Source organism: Rosa rugosa, chromosome 1, assembly GCF_958449725.1.
Source record: "Rosa rugosa chromosome 1, drRosRugo1.1, whole genome shotgun sequence".
In the NCBI taxonomy this organism is placed as follows: domain Eukaryota; kingdom Viridiplantae; phylum Streptophyta; class Magnoliopsida; order Rosales; family Rosaceae; genus Rosa; species Rosa rugosa.
This window is the reverse complement of record NC_084820.1, coordinates 70,200,273-70,220,592: the sequence shown is the minus strand read 5'-3', so window position 1 is coordinate 70,220,592 and position 20,320 is coordinate 70,200,273. Positions and strand designations below refer to the sequence as shown.

General features: G+C 37.4%; 2 protein-coding genes across 3 annotated transcripts; both read right to left on the bottom strand.

The window, feature by feature from the left end:
* Nucleotides 1-7,751: 7,751 nt before the first annotated feature.
* Nucleotides 7,752-10,254, bottom strand: LOC133706684 (CASP-like protein 4A1). The gene is made up of 3 exons (XM_062132232.1): nt 9,529-10,254; nt 8,718-8,853; nt 7,752-8,022 (listed from the first exon to the last, which is right to left on the bottom strand). The coding sequence occupies exons 1-3, from the start codon at nt 10,038-10,040 to the stop codon at nt 7,828-7,830; spliced, it is 843 nt and encodes a 280-aa protein (XP_061988216.1). The 5' UTR covers nt 10,041-10,254; the 3' UTR covers nt 7,752-7,827.
* Nucleotides 10,255-10,991: 737 nt separating this feature from the next.
* Nucleotides 10,992-16,204, bottom strand: LOC133726547 (protein farnesyltransferase subunit beta). 2 transcript variants are annotated; one of them, XM_062154112.1, is made up of 14 exons: nt 15,996-16,204; nt 15,779-15,865; nt 15,554-15,662; nt 15,368-15,403; nt 15,070-15,152; nt 14,920-14,973; nt 14,712-14,763; nt 14,145-14,209; nt 13,662-13,718; nt 13,076-13,148; nt 12,785-12,871; nt 12,503-12,689; nt 12,222-12,346; nt 10,992-11,503 (listed from the first exon to the last, which is right to left on the bottom strand). In XM_062154112.1, exons 1-14 carry the CDS (start codon nt 16,106-16,108, stop codon nt 11,240-11,242), a joined length of 1,392 nt encoding a protein of 463 aa, XP_062010096.1. In that variant the 5' UTR covers nt 16,109-16,204; the 3' UTR covers nt 10,992-11,239. The 2 variants fall into 2 exon arrangements, with proteins under 2 accessions (XP_062010096.1, XP_062010097.1); XM_062154113.1 differs by having other exon boundaries at nt 15,554-15,659.
* Nucleotides 16,205-20,320: the final 4,116 nt, after the last annotated feature.

Genomic DNA, 20,320 nt, shown 5'->3' with positions numbered 1-20,320 from the left:
GTGCGTTCATGGAAGACAGGATTGGCTGCAATATGCATGGCAGCCTGGTTGTCACAATGTAGAGTTATGGGTGCAGGGCATATAATGCCTAAGTCACCCAACAATGTCTTTAACCATATGAGTTCACAAGCTATGGATGCCATTGCACGATACTCAGCTTCGGCACTAGAACGAGCAACCACCGTTTGTTTCTTACTTTTCCAGGTAACTAGATTGCCTCCAATGAAGGTACAATACCCAGTTGTAGACTTTCGATCAATGGAATTGCCTGCCCAGTCAGAGTCTGAGTAGCCCACAAGGTTGAAGTGACCATTGTTCTTCATAATAATTCCTCGATCAACTGTGCCCTTTAAGTAGCGAAGAATCCTTTTGACAATTTGTAGATGATGAGTTGTAGGAGAGTGCATGAATTGACTAACCAAACTCACAGCGTAAGTGATATCTGATCTTGTAATGGTGAGATAGATGAGCTTACCCACAAGACGTTGATAAACACAAATATCCGAGAGAGGCTCTCCTTCAACATCTATTTTAAGTCTGCTACTAAGAGGAGTGCGTGCAGGCTTACTCTCCTTCATTCCTGCCTCATCAAGAAGATCAACAACATATTTACGTTGATTTAAGAACATACCATTCGAGGAGTGATCCATTTCAATTCCCAGAAAGTACTTCAATGGTCCAAGATCTTTGATGGCAAAGGTGTTGTGCAAGGCTAACTTGAGAGACTTAATCTCATCCACATTATCTCCAGTGATGATTAAGTCATCCACATATACTAGAACAACCAACGTGCCAGCCTTGCCACGTCGAACAAATAAGGAGGAGTCTGCATGACTTCGCTTAAAGCTTGAGGCAAGAAGGACCGAACTCAGTTTGGAATACCAAGCACGTGGGGATTGTTTCAAACCATATAGGGCCTTGTGAAGTTTGCACACCATTCCAGCTTCGCTTTCACGTGGGTGACCAGGAGGTAATCTCATATACACATCTTCTTCTAGATCTCCGTGCAAGAATGCATTCTTGACGTCCATTTGGTATAGAGACCAGCCACAATTTATAGCAACAGATAACAAAACTCGAACTGATTTCATTTTAGCAACTGGAGCAAAAGTCTCTTTATAATCAACACCAAAGGTTTGAGTGAAGCCACGAGCAACTAACCTTGCCTTGTGCCGCTCAATTGAACCATCGGAGTTGAACTTGATTTTGTAAATCCATTTTGCCCCTACAATTTTCTGGCCTTTGGGAAGTTTGACTATACTCCAAGTTCTGTTGTCATCAAGGGCTTTGAGTTCATCATGCATAGCTTTCTTCCAAATGGGTGACTGATTTGCTTCTTCAAAATTCCTTGGTTCAGTTTCTTTGGAAATCTTGATGAGGAAAGCACTATGAGAAGAGGAGGTATTGATGGAATCAGCAACTTGTGCAAGAGGATAACGTGGTGTGTAAGTCTCATAGTCCTGAAGTCTTGGTGGTGGATGTCTCATCCTTGGTGGGTTTCTTCGAGGTTGAGATGTGTTTGGTACAACTTCTTGTTGATCATCTTGAGTATTGGACTCTGTCGGCACCTCTTCAGTGTTTGCAAATTGTTGAACTAGTTGTGGTGAACTAGGAGTGCCTATTGCAGCTTCAACAGGAATTGGAGTGGGAAACAAGTCACAAATATGCTCCCCCTGAGGTTCATTGTCAGATAACTGAAAGAAAGAGGCAGACTCATCAACACGAACATCCCTTGAAACAAACAATTTTCTGGTCTGTGAATTGTAACACTTGTATCCCTTTTGGGTAGATGAGTACCCGAGGAACACACATTTGACAGCTCTAGGATCAAACTTATCTCGGTGATTTGACTGAACATGTACAAAACACATACAGCCAAATACTCGAAGGTGTGTTATGTCAACTTTTCGACCTTTTAGAACTTCAAAAGGAGATTTGAAATTTAACACACTGCTAGGCAATCTGTTGATGATGTAAGCTGCAGTTTGAATTCCTTGAGACCAGAATTTTTTTGGAACATTTGTTTGAAGCATTAAGGCCCTAGCCTTCTCAAGTAAATCTCTATTTTTGCGTTCTGCAATACCATTTTGTTGTGGTGTTCCCACACAGCTGGTTTGATGAATAATCCCTTGAGCACTAAGATAATCAGTCATGATTTTGGATGTGTATTCAGTGCCATTGTCTGACCTTAAAATGCAAATTTTTGATGAAAAATGATTTGTGACAAGGTTATGAAAATCTTGGAAACACTTGAAGACTTCACTCTTGAATTTCAAAAGATGCACAAAAGTGGTTCGAGTAAAATCATCAATAAAGGTGACATAAAACCTATAGCCATCAAATGATTCTAGGGATGCTGGTCCCCAAACATCAGAATGTATAATTTCAAAAGGCTGAGTTGCTCTGGATTGAGAGATTTGAAAAGGCAATCTAGTAAATTTTGACATATGACATGTCTCACACTTATGGGAGACTTTACAAAAAGTAGGGAATAACATTGACAAAACATTAAAGGAAGGATGGGCTAGGCGTTTATGCCACAATTGTTGCTGTATTGCAGATTTGGACTCTGTTAGAAAACACTTTGAAAAGCTTGATGAATTTGATATGTAGTACAAGCCATTTAGAAAGAACCCTTCACCAATCTTCTTCTTGGACACTCGATCCTGAAAAACAACATTATGAGGAGAGAAAATAGCTAGGCAATCCAATAAGTTTGTTAACCTTCCTACAGACAAGAGTTGGAATGGGAATGAGGGTACAAATAATACAAATGACTCGATGCTATCAGAAAAAAGCTTTAATTTTCCTTTTCCTAAGATGGGAACATTGTTGCCATTTGCAATTGAGACATGTGAAGGTTTTGACAAGATTTCAAACTCATGTAATATGGAAGAATTGTTTGTCATGTGATCTGAGGCACCTGAATCCACTATCCAAAAATCATGATTCTTACTGACATCTAAAGCAGTAGAAATGGCACAAATAATACCTGGTATATCCTCTGAAGAAGCCATGTTTGATTTCGCCAAAAAACCAGCAAACTTTCCAAGCATAGCAGTTGTGCTTCCATTTTCATTTCTCTCTAAACTGCCTTGCCTCTTTTCAAGATATGTAGCAAACTCATTTATAAGACTTATTGGATTGGATGTGAAGTTCATCATACCTTCAGAAGTGCTGCTGAGGTTTCCCTTTGGATTAGAGATGTAAGAGCTTCTTTGAGTGGTGCCTCTTTGATTCTTCTGCTCCTCATTGAACTTAGGTTTCAGTTCTGGATGCAATATCCAACATCTCTCTCTTATGTGGCCTATACCAGCTCGTCCAATGCCTTCACAATGTGTGCACTTTAGATCTGGCCTCTTGCCCTTGTATGTTCTGTCGCTTGTGACACTTTTGTTTGCAGCAAATGCTCTAGCTTCTGACCCTCTAATATTGGTGTTCACATTCATCACCCTTTTGCGCACTTCTTCACGTTGAATGGAGTTGCATACTGTTGCGAACGAAGGAAGCTCCGGGGTCATCAAAAGATGGCTTTTGAGATCCTCATATTCAGACCTCAGACTTGCAAGCAATTGGAATATTTTATCTTCTTCAGCTCGTTTCAACAATATGGTGGCATCAGTGGTGTGAGGCCTATACATATCAAGTTCATTCCACTGGGCCTTTAGGTTGCCAAGATGTTGAACAAATGAGAGATTACCTTGTTGAATCCCTGCAAGATCCTTTTTGAGTTGGAACACTCTTGCTGCATTGTTTAGGTTGCCATACATGTCTTTGACAGCATCCCAAAGATGTCGAGATGACTCTGAATAACTGAAGATTTCTGCAAGTTTTGGCTCCATTGAATTAAGGAGCCATAACATGACAAGTTGATCGTTGGATAACCAACTTTCATATTCAGATGATGAGGCATCTGGGATCTTGCTTTTGTTGTTGATGAAGCTGAGCTTTGATCTTCCACCAAGGGCTAGAGTGATGGCTCTTGACCAAGGAAGGTAGTTGAACTCATTTAGAAGCACTGAGCACAGACGCTGATTTGGATTCCCTTCTGGGCTTTCTATCTTTGCAACGAGGGAACCTTCTCCTTTTGTCATCTTAATGAGGATGATAGAGGACTACAAGAGTCTTGTAGGAACAATATAGATGCAGGTCCTATGAGGATTTCTGCTCTGATACCATATTGAAATATGAGAGGAAGAATGTCTTCCTCTTGATCTTACTTTCAGATATGAAGATGATACAATATCCTAGCTTTATATAGGCATCTTACAAACAATTAATGCATGTGTGAATGCATGAACTAATTGCTGCAGCCAACCAATGTTGACATCAACTAAATACAACATGTGTAAATGCATATGTGAATGCAGCAGCCAGCCAACATTGACAGCAGCCAATGTTGACAGCTGATCCTATACTTCCAACACCAAGGTTTCATAAGTTTGTTTTACAAGTCTTAATTTATAATTATGTTCTTTTATTTTTGTCTGTCGATCGACTATTTGAAAATGTGGATGTTGCTTCTATTCACTAAATCTGTGTTGTTTCTTCTCATGTATGACAAATGATGCTTAGTTCTTTCCTTAGGTGAATTGGTCCAAGCTACTACCAAGGTAAATACAAAATGGAAAGGACTGCTAAAGTATTACCTATCAGACATCGATGAAGAGGTTTGGATTTCAGTCCTTTTAACTAATACTTGCATGCACTTATTTAACCAATATAATTCTTTTCTGCATCACTGAACTTGGTTAACTGTAAAATGTCCCTCCTTTCTCAGCTTTTTTTAGAGGCACAGCTTTGCTTGGACATGCTTCATTTTTTTAATTTACTTTACAGACCTTTGAGAGAACTTGTAGTTTAAGAGAAACATCAAGTGACAATTTAACCAAAGTCGATTCATTTTGCAAGCTTTTAGGGTCTCTATGTGCAGTTATCTATCATTGTTTTCATCTAACTTGTACCCGGAGTGTGTCAAATGTTACTTTCCATCTCTGGTCTTTTCAATAAGTATTTATCCACATATGAATTAATGTTATGTTAAGTGTGAAGAGTTTTCTTGGTCTGGAGTTAGGATAGTCTTAATGCTGGAAACCTGGACCCAACTTTTTTCATGGTTGCTAATGTAATGCTTATTGCTGTTAATACTTTGTGACGATTTAATTTTTGTTACTTTACAGGTAGAAGTAATAATGAAATCTGAAGATATGTGTTTGCCTGTTTGGAGTTTGCTAAGGAGTTCTCCCCTATGTTTGATAAGGTATTCTTGCCTACATAGTTTTGGATCATCATAAATTATAATCCACGTTAGTATGAAAAGATCAGAGCGATGCAGACATTTAAAATTGCATAACTTTTTATCTCCCTGGATGAATGTGGATATGCTTCTGTTTAGTGCTTTGCCAGCCTTTGATTCTTGAGCAATGAGTTAAAAGAGTTGTGCTTGCAGGTCAAGAAGTTGCAAAGGGACTATCTAAGGAACCCTGTGAATCACCGACAAAGCTTACAAGAGTATCACTTCTAGCTATGGATGTATTTTTAACTTGTAAATTTATTGTATAATACATTTAAAATACAATACAAGATCATATATGCACCAATTATTTGGTGCTTTTTTTTTTAATATAGCCTACCAATTTTGCCACTGTTATCAGTGTGATTACAAAGACCCACCAATTCTATAACAGTGTGAAGAGCTGCATTGGTTTCTGTGTTCACACAATCACACTGTTTTTTTTTTGTTTTTTTTTTATGGTGGCCTTTGTACCAAGAGAAGTTTTAAATACACACCCTTAATTACTTAATACACACTCCATACTTAATACACCACCCATTTAATTTCTCATTCTAATAATTTACTAAATACACAACCCAAAGTACCTAAAACACCCTTAATCTCAAAAATCATGAAATATCCTACTTTTTGACTATATTAAGGTTACTATTTAATATAATTAGTATATTCTAGTATATTGACATTTTGTAAATGACCATATTGATTACTTGTGTTAGTTATTGAGAAATCCATAAAGATTTATTATTGTTCCCTTTAAATAGATGCATATAAATAGGCTTTCTGTTATTTGAGCTCTCATCCACCAAACACCATGTTAATTAAGTATAAAATTATGAGTTGAACATTCAACCAAAACTATACCATAGTGGCGGAACTAAATAGTTGTCATTAGAGGGGCCAAACAAATTAACAATTACAAAGTTTTTTCACCTGTGATGTTTTATATTAGAAAATAAATTGATTAATCATAACTCTTAGAACAAAAAAGGAAATTAACTAAAAAATGGGAGTAAAGCGATATGTTTAAAAAATATTTAATGCCATTGATTTTGAAATTCTAAATATTATGGTTTCTAAGAGCAACTCCAACAGCTTCCCTATAATTTTTGTATAATAGGGAAGCAAAAGTCAAAGCTTTAGCATCTTTTTCTTTTCCAACTCCAACAGATCCCCTATTTTACAGCAATCTCTAAAATCTCCATATTCTTTCTTAAATATTTAGAGATTGCTGTACATATAGGGAATTTGGTTTTCTCTTTCCTCACTTTCCATAAAATAGGGATAGTTATAGGGAATCTGTTGGAGCAAAAGAGGCTCATTTTTCTCTACTTATTTTTCCCTAAAGTAGAGAAAAATCAAAATATGGGGAAACTGTTGGAGTTGCTCTAACCTCATCTAATTACAATTTATTTAAGGAAAAATTAAATTAGATAGTTTTTAACTTTATTCTTGTATTAAATTGAGAGGCCATGTATAGAAATTTGTTGTGTTTATCTAACTATTTATACATAAATAGAATAATATAAGGAAAATATGACTATTTTTTTCTTCTTCTAATGCATAGATGTCTGTTTTGGTCATTTAACCTACCTAGAAAATCTAATTTGAAATATAAAATAATAGGGATGTGTATTAAGTGATTAGGGGTGTGTATTTAAAATTTCTCTTGTACCAATAGCACCTGCAATAAAGGGAACTAATCTCCAATTAGTGGCTAATGCCCTTTAGCCACCAAAATCAGTGTGTATTGGGCCAAAAGCCACTTTAACAAATTGGTCCCTATTGGGTAAAATTCTAGTAGTGAACAGTGTGCAGTATAGTATGCAAGATATGAAATTTTGGGCCTACTGTTCTTTGAGTTGAGTGGGCCTTGTGAAGTTGTGAAGCTAAACAAGCTGTAAAGCTCATTGGGCCATTGGCAACTCATATCCAACATGTCTAGAGTATGTTTTTTTTTTTTTTCCTTCTTCTTCTTCTTCTTCTTCTTCTTCTTTTCTCTTTTAGACCAAGAATGCTTCTAGATTCATCAATCGAAATGATTAGTTTGGAACCTCTGTAAGAATGAGGCACTACCTCTAACCAAATATTACAGGGACTTATAACACAATTCATATTAAGTCACGATATGCTATCATCTCTCTTAACATTAATAAGTGCCTGCTTTTCATCATTACACTCGAGTGATCGAACAAGTCTTTCTCAATAGTTTCAGCTAAAAGACATCCTTCAAGCCCAAAGCTTAGTCCCTGCTTTAGTTTCAATGCCTAGGGTTATGTACAAGGGGTTAAGTCTAAGAGTCTGAGTGCTAACTAAGACACAAGGAAAGCCCTCTGACTGTTATCTCTCAAACACTTCAGTGCAAATCATCCATAAAATATGATCTAACATAAATATAAGTTTGTATAATATGAAACAATTCTTAGAATCATTTCACTTTATTCATAAGTCATCAAAATTGAAAGAAAAAATGATGGTAGATTACAAAATTTATGAATACAGAGTTAAAAGTTAAGTGGTGTGTAAACAATGAACTACATAGATTTTAGAGTACAGAGGGTGTAACCAGAGATGAGAGAGCTAGAGGCAAATGCAAAGAAGGCAAGGAAGGATAGTGCCACAGATGCTCGTGCCATATCAGGGAACTTGTCTTTGCCCCAATTCGACTCCCAATCTTCAACCCGAGTCGCTGCTGATGAAGATGCCGATATCACAAGGTAGGTCAAAATCTGCCAAATTTTCATACATCACAAATGTGATCAGAATAGATACTGTTTGTAGGCCTTCTCAAATAGCAATTTGGGGGCCCCCAAACCTTACTTCAAACTTTTGGGTATTGTCCTTTTATGATCAAGATCAAGACTTAAGGAAAAATAATCATATTCTACATGAAAAGATGATTATTTCTTGAGTAATCTACTCAAAAATTGTTATTAATTATCAGAAGATCTTTGAATTTTGGAAAAAAAAAATTGATCTTGATTACTAAAACATGATCACTCAAATGTAATGTAGACTTAATGTTGTATTAAGGTAAAACTAAATAAGCAATTACACTAAACTTGTTATGTAATAATTCCAAATGAGTCATTTTCTTCGGAAACGAATGGACACTAAAATTTCAAGAGAAGTATATTAGGGGGAAATATATAAAATTAAAAACAGACATTACTCCATTGATTAGGGAGGAAAAGAAGTATACTCAACCAATAAGCAATGACCAATTATAGTGGTGAAGAACCAGCTTCATAGATTGTGGACCCTTTGACAAGAGAATAAATAGAGTAGAGACAAGGACTTGAGGTGGGTCCATGGGGCTAAGGTTAGGTGAGATGATTGATAATAGAATCAATATAGCATTAAGATAAGAGGTTACCTCTTGTTAATTTACTCAGATAAAGATTAAAGACTAGTTGTGACTTGCCTGATCCATCAAGAAATCGAAGTAATATCGGAGATGGTGCTGCACTACATGTTTTCCGGTGGTGAAGTAATAGACTAAATCATAGGTCTGAATCCCTGAATACACAAACCCTAGCACATTCACTGCCAAGCAATACCTACGCAACACAATTTGATTCACATCAGAAATACAAATCCCATCAGAAATGCCAAATATAAAGAATCCATCTTAGTTATATATGGTGGTGAAGTGAAGTTAAGTTAAGTGATTCACGTGGTTGTTTATATAGTAAACGTACAAAAACTCTTAGCAACACTCTTAGATTGAGCATCATTAGTTCAATTACGGTTGAAAATTAGAATAGGTCAATAATAGAGTTACATGAGTAAATTTTACCTTTTTTTTGTTGTTGTTTTGAATAAAAAGTAGAGTAACCATAAGCATATGGCTAAATTTTCATATTTTAATTGGAATAAATTTTACTTTTTAAGTCGATGACTCGATGACTTTTAATAAAAAATAAATAATTATTCATAAAACTTGTATCGAAAGAAAAATTTCAAAGTTTGACAAAAATTAGCCACACCTTCATCCCACTTGCATTCTTCAGAAGTTGTAAAGCTCTAACATTATGGTGCGTTTTGGCCTTAGTAATTTGTTAATAACCACACAACATTTTACCCAAAAGTGACGTGGGAGTACTTTCTAGTGACATAGGATAAAGCTCTAACTTATATGCAACCTGCAATGAATGATCACTGAAACATAGGACAATACAACAGTAACCATTTACTTTTCTGAGAAACAGACTCTAATGAAGTAACTGACATACCTGAACTCCTTGTAGTTAGAGAAAGAATCTGAAGCCCAACCCTGTTTCTTGTCGGCCGCCATAACCGAGAAAGAGATCAAACAAAACAAAAACTCAGAAATCCTTAACCCCAACGTAGCCCTCCTCACCACGCTTTGCCTTCTCGCCCTCTTCAATATAGACAAATAGGGTCTCATAGTTCTCCTATTCTCTCCTCCCTCTTGAGCCTCTCCTGGCGCAGCAAACCCCTCTTGGGCTTTGGTTTGGGCCTCCACGGGCGGTGGCGGCCCAGACTTAGAGTGGTGGGGGGTCTGATTCTCCGGTGGTGTGAGTCTGAACTCATTGGTGTGGTAGATTTCTTCAGCTGGAGAATCATGTAGTGGTGATGGAGACGGAGATGGAGATGGGGACTTGTTATGGTTTTGGGGGAATATTAGAGGACTGAGAGGAGGTGAATATGACTTTTCTGAGATGCCTCGCTTTTCTTCTCCATCTTTGTCTTTTGATGATTCTTGTTGGGTTTCTCTTTTCATTTTCTGGCCGGTCTGGGTTTACGGTCATGTGATGATGGAGAAGAAGTTGAAGAATGGGATGCTAGAGTTCGACTGTTTTTCATTTCTTAAGTAGTTCAACTTTGGAACCTCCATAGCAATGAGAATAAAGATTTCGCATAAGATAAAACCTACTTGTTGCGTCCGTCGTTGTCGTCCCAAACTTTGTTTATGTCAAGGTCTCGAGGGTAGTAGAATAAGGTTCCAGGGCGGTGGCCAGTTGGCAATAAAACTAGGCTCACATTTAATTGAGAAATTAAGGGTCTAAATCATATTTATGCCTTTGTCATTTATGAGAAAACCAAAGTTGGTATTTGGTTAACAACAGTACCCTTCATTAGTCCTAGTTTAGAGGCCTTAATTGGCCGGTTGGCATTCGTGCGTCAAAGTTCTGGACTAATTGGATCATCTGCTTGGATGGGTTCAATGGTGTGAGAGCAAAACAAGGGATTCGTACTGTGAACCGATAAATTTTGAGTTGTAATACACGATTAGATTGTCCAATTCATATATCCAAGCAACAAAGTGTTTTTTCTTGAGCTTGTCTACACTTTGTATCTGCTCGATCTTGTCAACACTTGGTGTTAGCTTCACCTTAAGTTTTCCCTAGTGGCCAAATCAGCGGAATTGACATTTGTCACGTGTTGCTAAAATCGCTGAATCGGAACGAGTTAAGCAAAATTGCTGCATTTTAAGCGAGGCTAATGATTCTTACGCACTCACCCATGGGAGACTGGCTAATGACGGGCGCGCCCAAGCAAGCCCCAGACTCACGTCCATGCGAGGCTAACGATGCCCAAGGCAAGTAAAGTTGCATGTTTTTGTGGCTCGGATTCAGTGTCTTTCTAGTGCACGGGCATGCTCATGGTGATGTCTTTACTTAGGGGGCAAAGGCTAGTAGTGGTAGTGGGAGTGTTTGGATTAGCTGAATGCTTGGGTTTTTAAGTTGTAAAAATTCAATATAATACGATGGAACACCACCACTGAAGATAAGGATCCTACCAACTTATACTACACATTTCACAGTACAGATTTGAAACTAAATAGATATTACAGGTACACTGGAACACCTATAATCGATCCAATTCCATGTACCAAAGGCCTGGAATTATTAACTGTTACATTGCACACAACATGCATTTTAAAAAAAAAAAAAAAAAAACACAACAAGCATTTTCAAGTTAATGGAGAACCTCGGAGTTGAATGGTGCCCGGTGTGTTGTGAAGAATTCTCGCGCTTCATGATACTGATCTAAGACGACGTTGAAGAGGGGATGAATCGGTTCCAACAGATTGGAATAGGGACCCGAAACTGCTCTAGGCAAAACTGGAGAGTCAGCATCTGAGCAGATATGTTGACATACAGAGAGACCACTTAGGCAATAACATGTGTGATAAAAATCTTTAGATTTGCCAGGTTTGTCTATCAGTCCACCATTCTCTGCCTGTATTCACCAAATCAATTTAGAATATTAACATCAAGGAAGTAACAAATCTATAAGATGATAGATGAAACTCCACATTAATGATTAACAATGGAAAATATCACTACTGTTTTCAACTATTGAAGCAAATCATTAAGTTTAATGTTCAATCTGCCAAGCATCTACACGTGCAGATCACAGTGCATAAGAACCGATAATCCAATAATTTGAAATTCCAGTATCAGTTCATCAATCAAAAGTTTCTAAAACTTTAGAATTTGGTTTTAGTATAAATTTTTTCTGTAGATATGTACCATACAGATACAATGGGATACAGCTATATATAGCTGTAATTGTTCAGAAGTAGATTAGATATGAAGGACCGAGTCATTGAGGTATGCAGCGATTGAGATGCTTGTCATTACAACTTAACATACAATATATCTCCAATTTCAGAAATAAGTACTCCTTTAGACCTTATTCAGGAGTAATTCAGTTTTTAGGGTTCAAGTTCTAGGACCGAAGATTTGCTACAACCATTATGCTTGACACAGTCCTAATCCAAGTGGCAATACATGCCATCTAATCATGGCTAATGCCTGGACAACAATTTTCAAAAAGTTGGCTTCTCTCCCTATACAAAGTTAGTAGTGCAGCAGAAAACCATGGAACTGAACAAATTAATCAGGCAAATGAGACTTCCATCAGTAATCAGTGAAGTTCATATTCGTAAACTAACCTGTGTGCATAAAAGTATGTACCGCTGCAATGCAATGGCATGGAAAAGCGGCTTCATTTCTACACTTCTGTTGATAAAATCATATCCAATATCATTGTAATTCACTGGAAAGGGAACCTTCAACCCTGCATAAAATAAAAGGGAAAACTAATATTAAACCTCATAGCAGGTAAAACTAGAAACATATAAACAAACATATGGCTATAAAAACCAATTTGTTACAGTATCAAACATATATAGGCAAATAGCCAAACATCTAAAACTTGCCTAACTCAGCCTACCTTCCTGCCTAAAACCTCTGGTGTCATCAACCTGAGATGAAGTACCTTTAGAACTGTTGTCCACTTCAGATATACGAGATGTTGTAGAAGTGTGTGAGGTATCCAAAGTGCAGTGTCCCACATCCGGTAGCACAATTTGCTCCTCACTAACTGAAGGTATTCTTTGTAATAATGCAAATGCACTTCCCTGGTCACTTATCTTAGTTAACTCAACTATGATGCAGAAAATCCGTAGGTTCAAGAATTAAAAAGAAAAAAAAAAAAAATAATAAAGAAAATCACCTGCCAGAAAGAGTAGCAACCATCAACTAACTTATTAGTCCTCCCCTGAAATCCACATTCCTTCCCTTGTCGAAATACCAACCAATCCTAATACAAGAAAAAAGTTAAATTTAAGAAATTACAGAGCATGTTCATAGAAACCATTACAAGAGGAATGCAACAGTGAAATTATACACAGCAGAGTAAAAACAAATTAAAAAAATTACTTGAACAGATTTTTATATCTATATGTATATTATACAGTTAGTTATCATCCAATCTGAACCACACAAAGAAAAGAAAAAATCTTACAATTAGTCTAGGCAAGTCCAAACAATTGACCTCATTGATCAGAATCATTGTTGCCAGCCCACAAAAGGTGTACCTGATGAAAATATTGTCAGATCTATGTAAATGCATTGCTACAGGAATCCACAATGGGCACACATGACAGGTGAGCAGATGGGGGAAGGAAGCCAAAATACATTTCTCTCAAAGGCCACAAAGATAATTCATAATTGACCTTAGTAAGTTTGTCATTTCGCATATAGAATCTTCTCAACTAATTTTCCAAAGACGTGAAAAAAGGTAGAAGACAATTTGACATGTGAGTGAATGGAAGACAGGAAGCCAACAAGACATAGATATTCAACTTTGTCAGAGGATACCACCCTAAGAGTTTACAAAGATAATTCTATTAGTAAGTGTTTTTTCATGATAAGGTACATCTGATGTCGCATTATTACTCAGGAACAATAATGCTCAAGGACTTTTAAACTCATGATCTCCACTTCAACTGAAGTCACCTAACTCATCAACATTATCAAACAGAGGCAAAGTGAACCTTCATGCAAATCGTCATTTACAGTTTTTAAACAGATAGGAGTCTGAAACATACCCACCATGAGCTTCAGAACCAGGTTCCCCAGATATACCACCTTCATAAGTCTGACAACTGCAAAGAAGAACAGATTTCAGTCAGCAACTCGATGATGTCAAATACAATAAGAAGAAAGTTACTAATACAGACCAACAAAGACTGGAAAATATGAGGACTGAGAACCAGGGACATTTAAAAAGCCATCAGCAATACGGCAGCAACAACAGAATGCAAGAGTAATTCAAGTATGTCTATATATCTCAACCTAGGATGAACTAACTACACCAAGTGTATGACAGTATAAAACTGAACGGAAAAAAAAAAAATTCAACTCAGTAAACTCTGGTGCCAGTAAAGATTCATGACTCGGAAGCCAACCTTAAGATGTAACTTCCAACACTAACTACACCAAGTGTATGACAGTATAAAATTGAAGAGAGAAAAACAATGGCAACTCAGTAAACTCTCGTGCCAGTGAAGATTCATGACTCAGAAGCCAACCTTAAGATGTAACTTCCAACATTATCAACCAATTCGTGATCCAAAATGTTCAAAACACTTGCTACCTGCAAAAATGAGTTAAGTGCGCATGTAAATAACTTATAAATATGTTATTTACTAAAGAATATAATAGTGATAATACAAGCATACGTTCAGATGGAACTCCAATTTCAGAACTACTTCTAAGGATGGTACTAGCTAAAGGCTTAGACAGTCCCATAAGATTTTGGGAATAGATAGAGGAAGCCTTTGGTCATACAGTCAGACCTTGTGAGTGAACGTGAGGTCGAAAAGTCTAACAACAGATGAACAGGCACTTGAGAAAGATGCTATTACCAAAGTCAAAAAATTTGCCTAGTAGTCTTGAGAACTATGCTCAGAAACAGAACTCTTATACATTATGCAGAAAATAGAGCATCCAATCCAAAACCAATTGGTGATGCCCGACATTCTATATTGTTAAGCAATGCTTTATTTTCCAAATGCAAGTTTCACTCTTAGGCCTTAAAAAAATGGGTATGGAGTTATGAACACTGTGTTGAGAGGGGAAGAGAAAGAGAGACTAACAGAAATGGCAGTGTAGCAAGCCCGAACATCAATTTCTCCAGCATCATGCATCCTGAGGAAAAGTAATAAACGAAAATGCTGAGAATCACATTGTACAAATATATGTCCTCAACTCCCCATTGAATAAATAAGCACCAGTACGTTGTTTGCTAAACTCGCAGAGTATACATAAAAAATGCAGAGAGAGAGAGAGAGAGAGATATTTCACCTGAAGCCCCCGCTTGGTTGTTTCATTCGCCGCAGAAACGTGTACAGTTCACGTCTGAGTAAAACCAATCATGTTAAAGCACTTCCCATAGGTTTAAAATTGCAGTACTGTTAAACTGTAAGTTTATTTTAAGCAGCATCAACTAACCACCTATTAATTGATGAAAGAGCTTTATGACCACCCAGAGTAATCAGCGAATTGACTGCAGCATAAGTTGTTGCAAGATGTGGCATCTGATCAAACAGTGAACATAACAACTGTAAGTAAAAGAGATAACTAACAGACACTCCAAGTACTGGTATCTCAAATCTAGTGTTCAATCGAATCAATTTCAAGGTGGGATAAAAGCTGGTCTATTAAAGCAAATAAAAAATAACACCATTAGAGGCTCAACAAAGATCAAACATCAACTAAGCGACTCAGGCAAGTAGCAGGACTAGTTACTTGCCTGTCCAGGTCCGCCGCCATATCCGCCATTTGGGTCCTGCAAGGAGAGACAACTCCATGTGAGAATTAACTTCAAACATGTCATTCTAACGACGATACCAAAAACTAGTTTTAGCTTTAAGCAATGTACAATTCAAAGCACCATCCTTTGATTATGTTCAATTTAAGCAATGTGGGTTTCGATTACCTGACACCGGCTAAGGAAGTCAATGGTTCTATTTTCCAGTTCATCGTCAACCAACTCACCCAGTAAAGCCAATGAGTGCAAAATCCAGTAACACATCCATGGTCGACTGCTAAATCAAGAAAGCCAATTCAACAAGTCATAAAAATTAAAAGTTTGATCCAATTTTATGAATAACCGACTCGATTTCAGCTCCGAATCAGCAAATCTAGAGAGAGAGTTACTTACTTGGCATCCAAAACTGAAAACGAAGCAGGCAGACCTCTCAGACCTCTCATCAAGTACACTGTGTGCTCATCCCGCCGAAGTTCCAGCCTTTCAAATCAAATACCCAACGAAAAAAAAAAAATCAATCAAATCCATAAAAGTGAAAAAATTGATTGAAATTGAGGAACCCTAGAATTGATTTTAGGGTTTTGAATTGGGGGTTTTTTATTTTACTTACATTATGGTTTGGGCGTGGTGGGGGAGGTCCTCGAAGAGGTTGTATTTCCGGAAGACCTGACTCTCGACCATCCATTGCTCGTGCTGAGTCTTCGTTGCGACTGGGAACTCCATCTTCGTCTACCTCTGAGCTTCAACCAAAACGCACCGTTTTGCAGGGTGGAGTGAACTTGTTGATAGTATGAGAAAAGCGGCGCCAATTGCAGTTGGAAATTGGTGCATAAATAGTGAAGTTCATGTGGTTTGGGCCCCTTTTTTATGTGTCCAATAATCCAATTGGCGAGATTTGTACTCAACTACTAGGCCCAAATTGTGTCCTTGCTTTGTGCTCCTAATTAGAAAAGGAAAACTTAATTGCAATGACAAGATTGCCTAATAAGTGGATGTCTCCCATTTTCTTCGAATTTCAAATTATGAAACTTTGTTTTTTGGTTACAAGGAGGGCTAAAAAGCGTGAAAACCTAACAAAGCAAGAACATGTATCGGTCTCAGTAAATCCTCTCTCTTAATACAATCAGGCGGTTTCTCAAAAAAGTGTTGTCCCAATGAATGGGGTTGTAGGATGATTAAGATGGTGCGACCTTCTTAGACCATATGCACTGCGACTTCTTTCTTCTTCTTTTTTCCTTCTTTTTTTAACAAATTTATTAAAAAAATAACTAAAAGTTAAATTAGGAGTTGTTTTTAGGGAACTTTGGAAATTATGCACAAACCATACTCAACACTATAAGGAGCCATAAATATTGTTTTCTTCTAAAATCAATATTCATATGGAAAAAAAATCTCAACACATTAGAAGCCTTTATGAGTGGTAGTCTCTCTTCATATTTAAGCGCTCCTAGTGATTTTCCTATTTTAGGAGTTTAGGAGCATGGTTGGAGTGTTTTTTTTTTTTTTTAGTTTCTTCTTAAATTTTGTCTAAGAAGCTCAAATAAAGAGTTTATTGCGGATGTTCTTATAAAATGTTGACAGTTTTTTTTTTTTTTTTTTTTTTTTTTAGGAGAGAAAAAAAAATTACAAAGCGAAGCCCCTACTACAACCGGAGCTAAAGTAATCAAAATTAAAAGCAGAAAGAGCGGAGAGCGGCAACTTTTGCTTCCACGTCATCGGGGTTGGAGAAGAATGGGCATGGTTAGTAACCGCATCAGCAACGAAGTTGGCTTCACGAGGAATGTGGACAGTTGAGTAACAGAAAACTTTTACTTTAAAAAAAAAAAATTATTCATATGACACTTTTTCGTTAGTTAAATGTACAACTCTATGATCAAACATACCGATTAAAGACCTTCTTGATATGTGATTTTTGATATTTTAGTCATTTGCTGCACTAATCATGGAGACTACTCCTCTAACACAAGATTGTCATGATAAAAGAAAAATAACAAAAATGGCGCCGGCACCTCCCCGAGATAAAGAGTTCACTGGCATGAGGCGATGAACTATTTGGAATTTGCTTTAATAATTCAAATTCAAGTTGAAATGAAATAGTTAGTGTATAAATAGGACCAGGGTCACCCACTTGGGATGTACGTGTCGGGTAAAGGGGCTTGTTTCTTGACCGAATCCAAAATGTATTAACAAAAAGCCTTCATCAAGGTAGTTGGGGTCCCCACCACGGGCCAGGCGGCTCAATGCACTCAAAAACAGAACCATGATCAACAAATCCAATTTGGCTAAGGATAGCCCACCAAAAAAAAATCACAAAATCGATTTTTTTTTATTGACACTGATTTTTCAAAATAATAGATTTGAAGGAAATGAATATTCATATATTCAGGCGGCTTTACTCTATCAAGAAAATACATTCATCAAGATCAATTTCCTGCAATAATAAACTGTTATGTTTACTCGGCCTAAACAAAGTACAGAGTCCTACTAAGTAAATTTTATTAAAGAATTCATTGCACACTAATTCAAAGTGACTACTACAAAAACTTAAAACTAAAGACCTTGAACTAATTGATGCTACATGACCCAATCGATAAACTAATACATCTAAGATCGCAATTGGTGTACATCAATATTAATCACCGAACTAAGCCTACCACACATATATCATCAAAAAGTCCAAAAAATGCGCCAAAGAAGGAAACTAATTGGATCAACCCACAATCTCTATTGCATTTAATCATTTATATGAAGCAAAATATCATTACACTAATTAGATCTTTATAAAAAGTTAAACACAACAGGTGTTGTTGTTCATAATAAAAATATTAACCTTTATTGTTATGATGGGAAAAGAATCAAAAGATTGGTGCATATAATCATACAGTAACACATTAGTGCTTCCAAAAGGGTTAATGCTTATAATAAGAAAAAACTTTACATTACATATGTTCATATATATCCAAGATAAATGTACTAATAAGGGTTAATATTCCTACCATATTAATATTCATTTTTTAACCCTATGAGAGCAGCGCCGCTCTTCCTCAACCCTAGCCCACCGAGGCTAGGCTATCTACCTCCGGCCACCAACAGCCGATCTCTAAGCCAGCCATGGCTCTGGCCATTACACAGCAACAAAGGATGGAATATGATGGTGCGGGTTCCGACTCAACACCATGGAAGTGCAGAGCAACCTGATTGCTCTCTGCCTATTGCTTTACCTGATCTGGGGAACCTAGTCTTCTCCGACGAAGGACGGAACAAGATCGATCAACCCCAAATCGAGGCACTCCTTGTCAAGATGATCTCAATCAGATCTGGCGCGGGGTGTTGGGATATGGGCGATCGCATTGGAGGTCTACTAGGATTGCGCCCTTGGCCTCTCCTCCATCATCGATGGCAACCTATTCCAATCTCTTTGTCATCGGACTCATTGAGCATGACGGCTACTGTCTCCTCCACGAGGCCAAGGCTAGGCCTCTCTCAATCCCAATTTGCTGCTGAAGCCCTGGTTTTAATGGGGACTGTGGATCGATCTACTTCGTCCTGGCCAGGGACGTCAAGGCGAGTTGAGAGTCTCCGCTTGGGCGCTGCTGGCGGTGAAGCATGCAGAGATGGAGTGGGGCTCTCGATTGCGGTGGTGCACAGTGGTGGATGGCTCCTGCTCTGGTGGATGGTTTTAACGCTATCGACGCTGGTGCTGTTGATTTGGCTGATCAAACTCCTCATCCAGCCTTTCTCGTCAATCTGGTTCCGATCAGATTCGATGTTCAATGGCTTGGGCGGGGATGTCCTGATGGTGCAACTGTCTCTATGGTTGCACTTGGTGGTCGTCGCAGCGTCAGGTGGCAGTGGAGTCCGAGGCACGGAGCTGCTAGAAGGTTGCGCGGCGCCGAGATTGGCTGGGCCTTTTGGGCTTGCTTACTCTTTTTGGGACTTGGATGAGGTCTTTGGGCCTTATCTTGGGCCTCATGAGGAATGGGTCAGCCTTCTAGGGCTGAGTCTCATTTAGGTTTTATTTACCTAGCCTATTTACTTGTCTTTGTAACATAGTTTATAGGCTTTCTTGAATAAGTGAGCATGGGTACCGTCAAATGATCGGACCTAATCTATGTATCGCTGTGGTTTTACCACAAACTCTTTATCTGCCCAGAGATGGTAGAGGGAGGATATGTAATGGTCCTTTCTGGCCTGAGTAATATTAATATATCGACATGATATTTTTCAAAAAAAAAAAAAAAAAAGATAAATGTACTTACCTGTCTTATTTGTGTAATTAATGGCATAAAGGTTTTTCTGAAAATTGCCAAAAGAGGAAGCTTTTCCAGACAAGTACACTGCACACTATACACGTGCTTACCATGCACAGTGAAAAAAAGCCATCAATTACCCAAACCCAAAAGACAAAAGGACCAGAAGGGAAGGACATTTTCGTCAATTCTCAGAGTTCTTACTTCTTTAGACTAAGGGCATCTCCAACCCTTTAGTCAAAAACCAAAGTCATTTGGAAAATTTGACACCCCTAGTGTCATTACTATTCATTCATATTTTGCATCTTCAACCCCTTTAGTCAAAAGTCATAGTCATTTCATAATTTTAATTATTTTAGATAATTATTTAACTACAATATGAATTTATGTATCATACATAATAATCTTATATAATATATCGTCGTTTAAATTTTTTTTAGAAATTTTTATTTTATTTTTTCAAGTTTTTCTCGTTTAAAACTACATTACTCTATTATTAGCCGTTGAATTTAATTCATCGCATTTTTCTAACTGTCGGATTAGAAATTAAGTAATTATATATTTATTTTTTAATTTTTGGTATCAATTAATTTTGGCCTTCCATTTTGCATCGAATTCATGAGGAGTGAACAGAGCCGCTCATTTTGAATAGTGGAAGGTGGGGCCCAGCTTTCTTCCCCTGAGC

Bases quoted from the DNA above. Each gene is read 5' to 3' on its own strand.
- LOC133726547 (XM_062154112.1), bottom strand. From the start codon at position 16,108: ATGGAGTTCCCAGTCGCAACGAAGACTCAGCACGAGCAATGGATGGTC. The intron at 15,404-15,553 runs GTAATCGAAACC...CTCTCCTTGCAG, and splicing joins ACTTCCTTAGCCGGTGTCAG to GACCCAAATGGCGGATATGG. The intron at 13,719-14,144 runs GTTGGCTTCTGA...TCTTCTTTGCAG, and splicing joins GTTGGAAGTTACATCTTAAG to TTGTCAGACTTATGAAGGTG.
- LOC133706684 (XM_062132232.1), bottom strand. From the start codon at position 10,040: ATGAAAAGAGAAACCCAACAAGAATCATCAAAAGACAAAGATGGAGAA. The intron at 8,854-9,528 runs GTATGTCAGTTA...TGTGTTGCGTAG, and splicing joins TCTAACTACAAGGAGTTCAG to GTATTGCTTGGCAGTGAATG. The intron at 8,023-8,717 runs GCAAGTCACAAC...AAAATTTGGCAG, and splicing joins TCGATTTCTTGATGGATCAG to ATTTTGACCTACCTTGTGAT.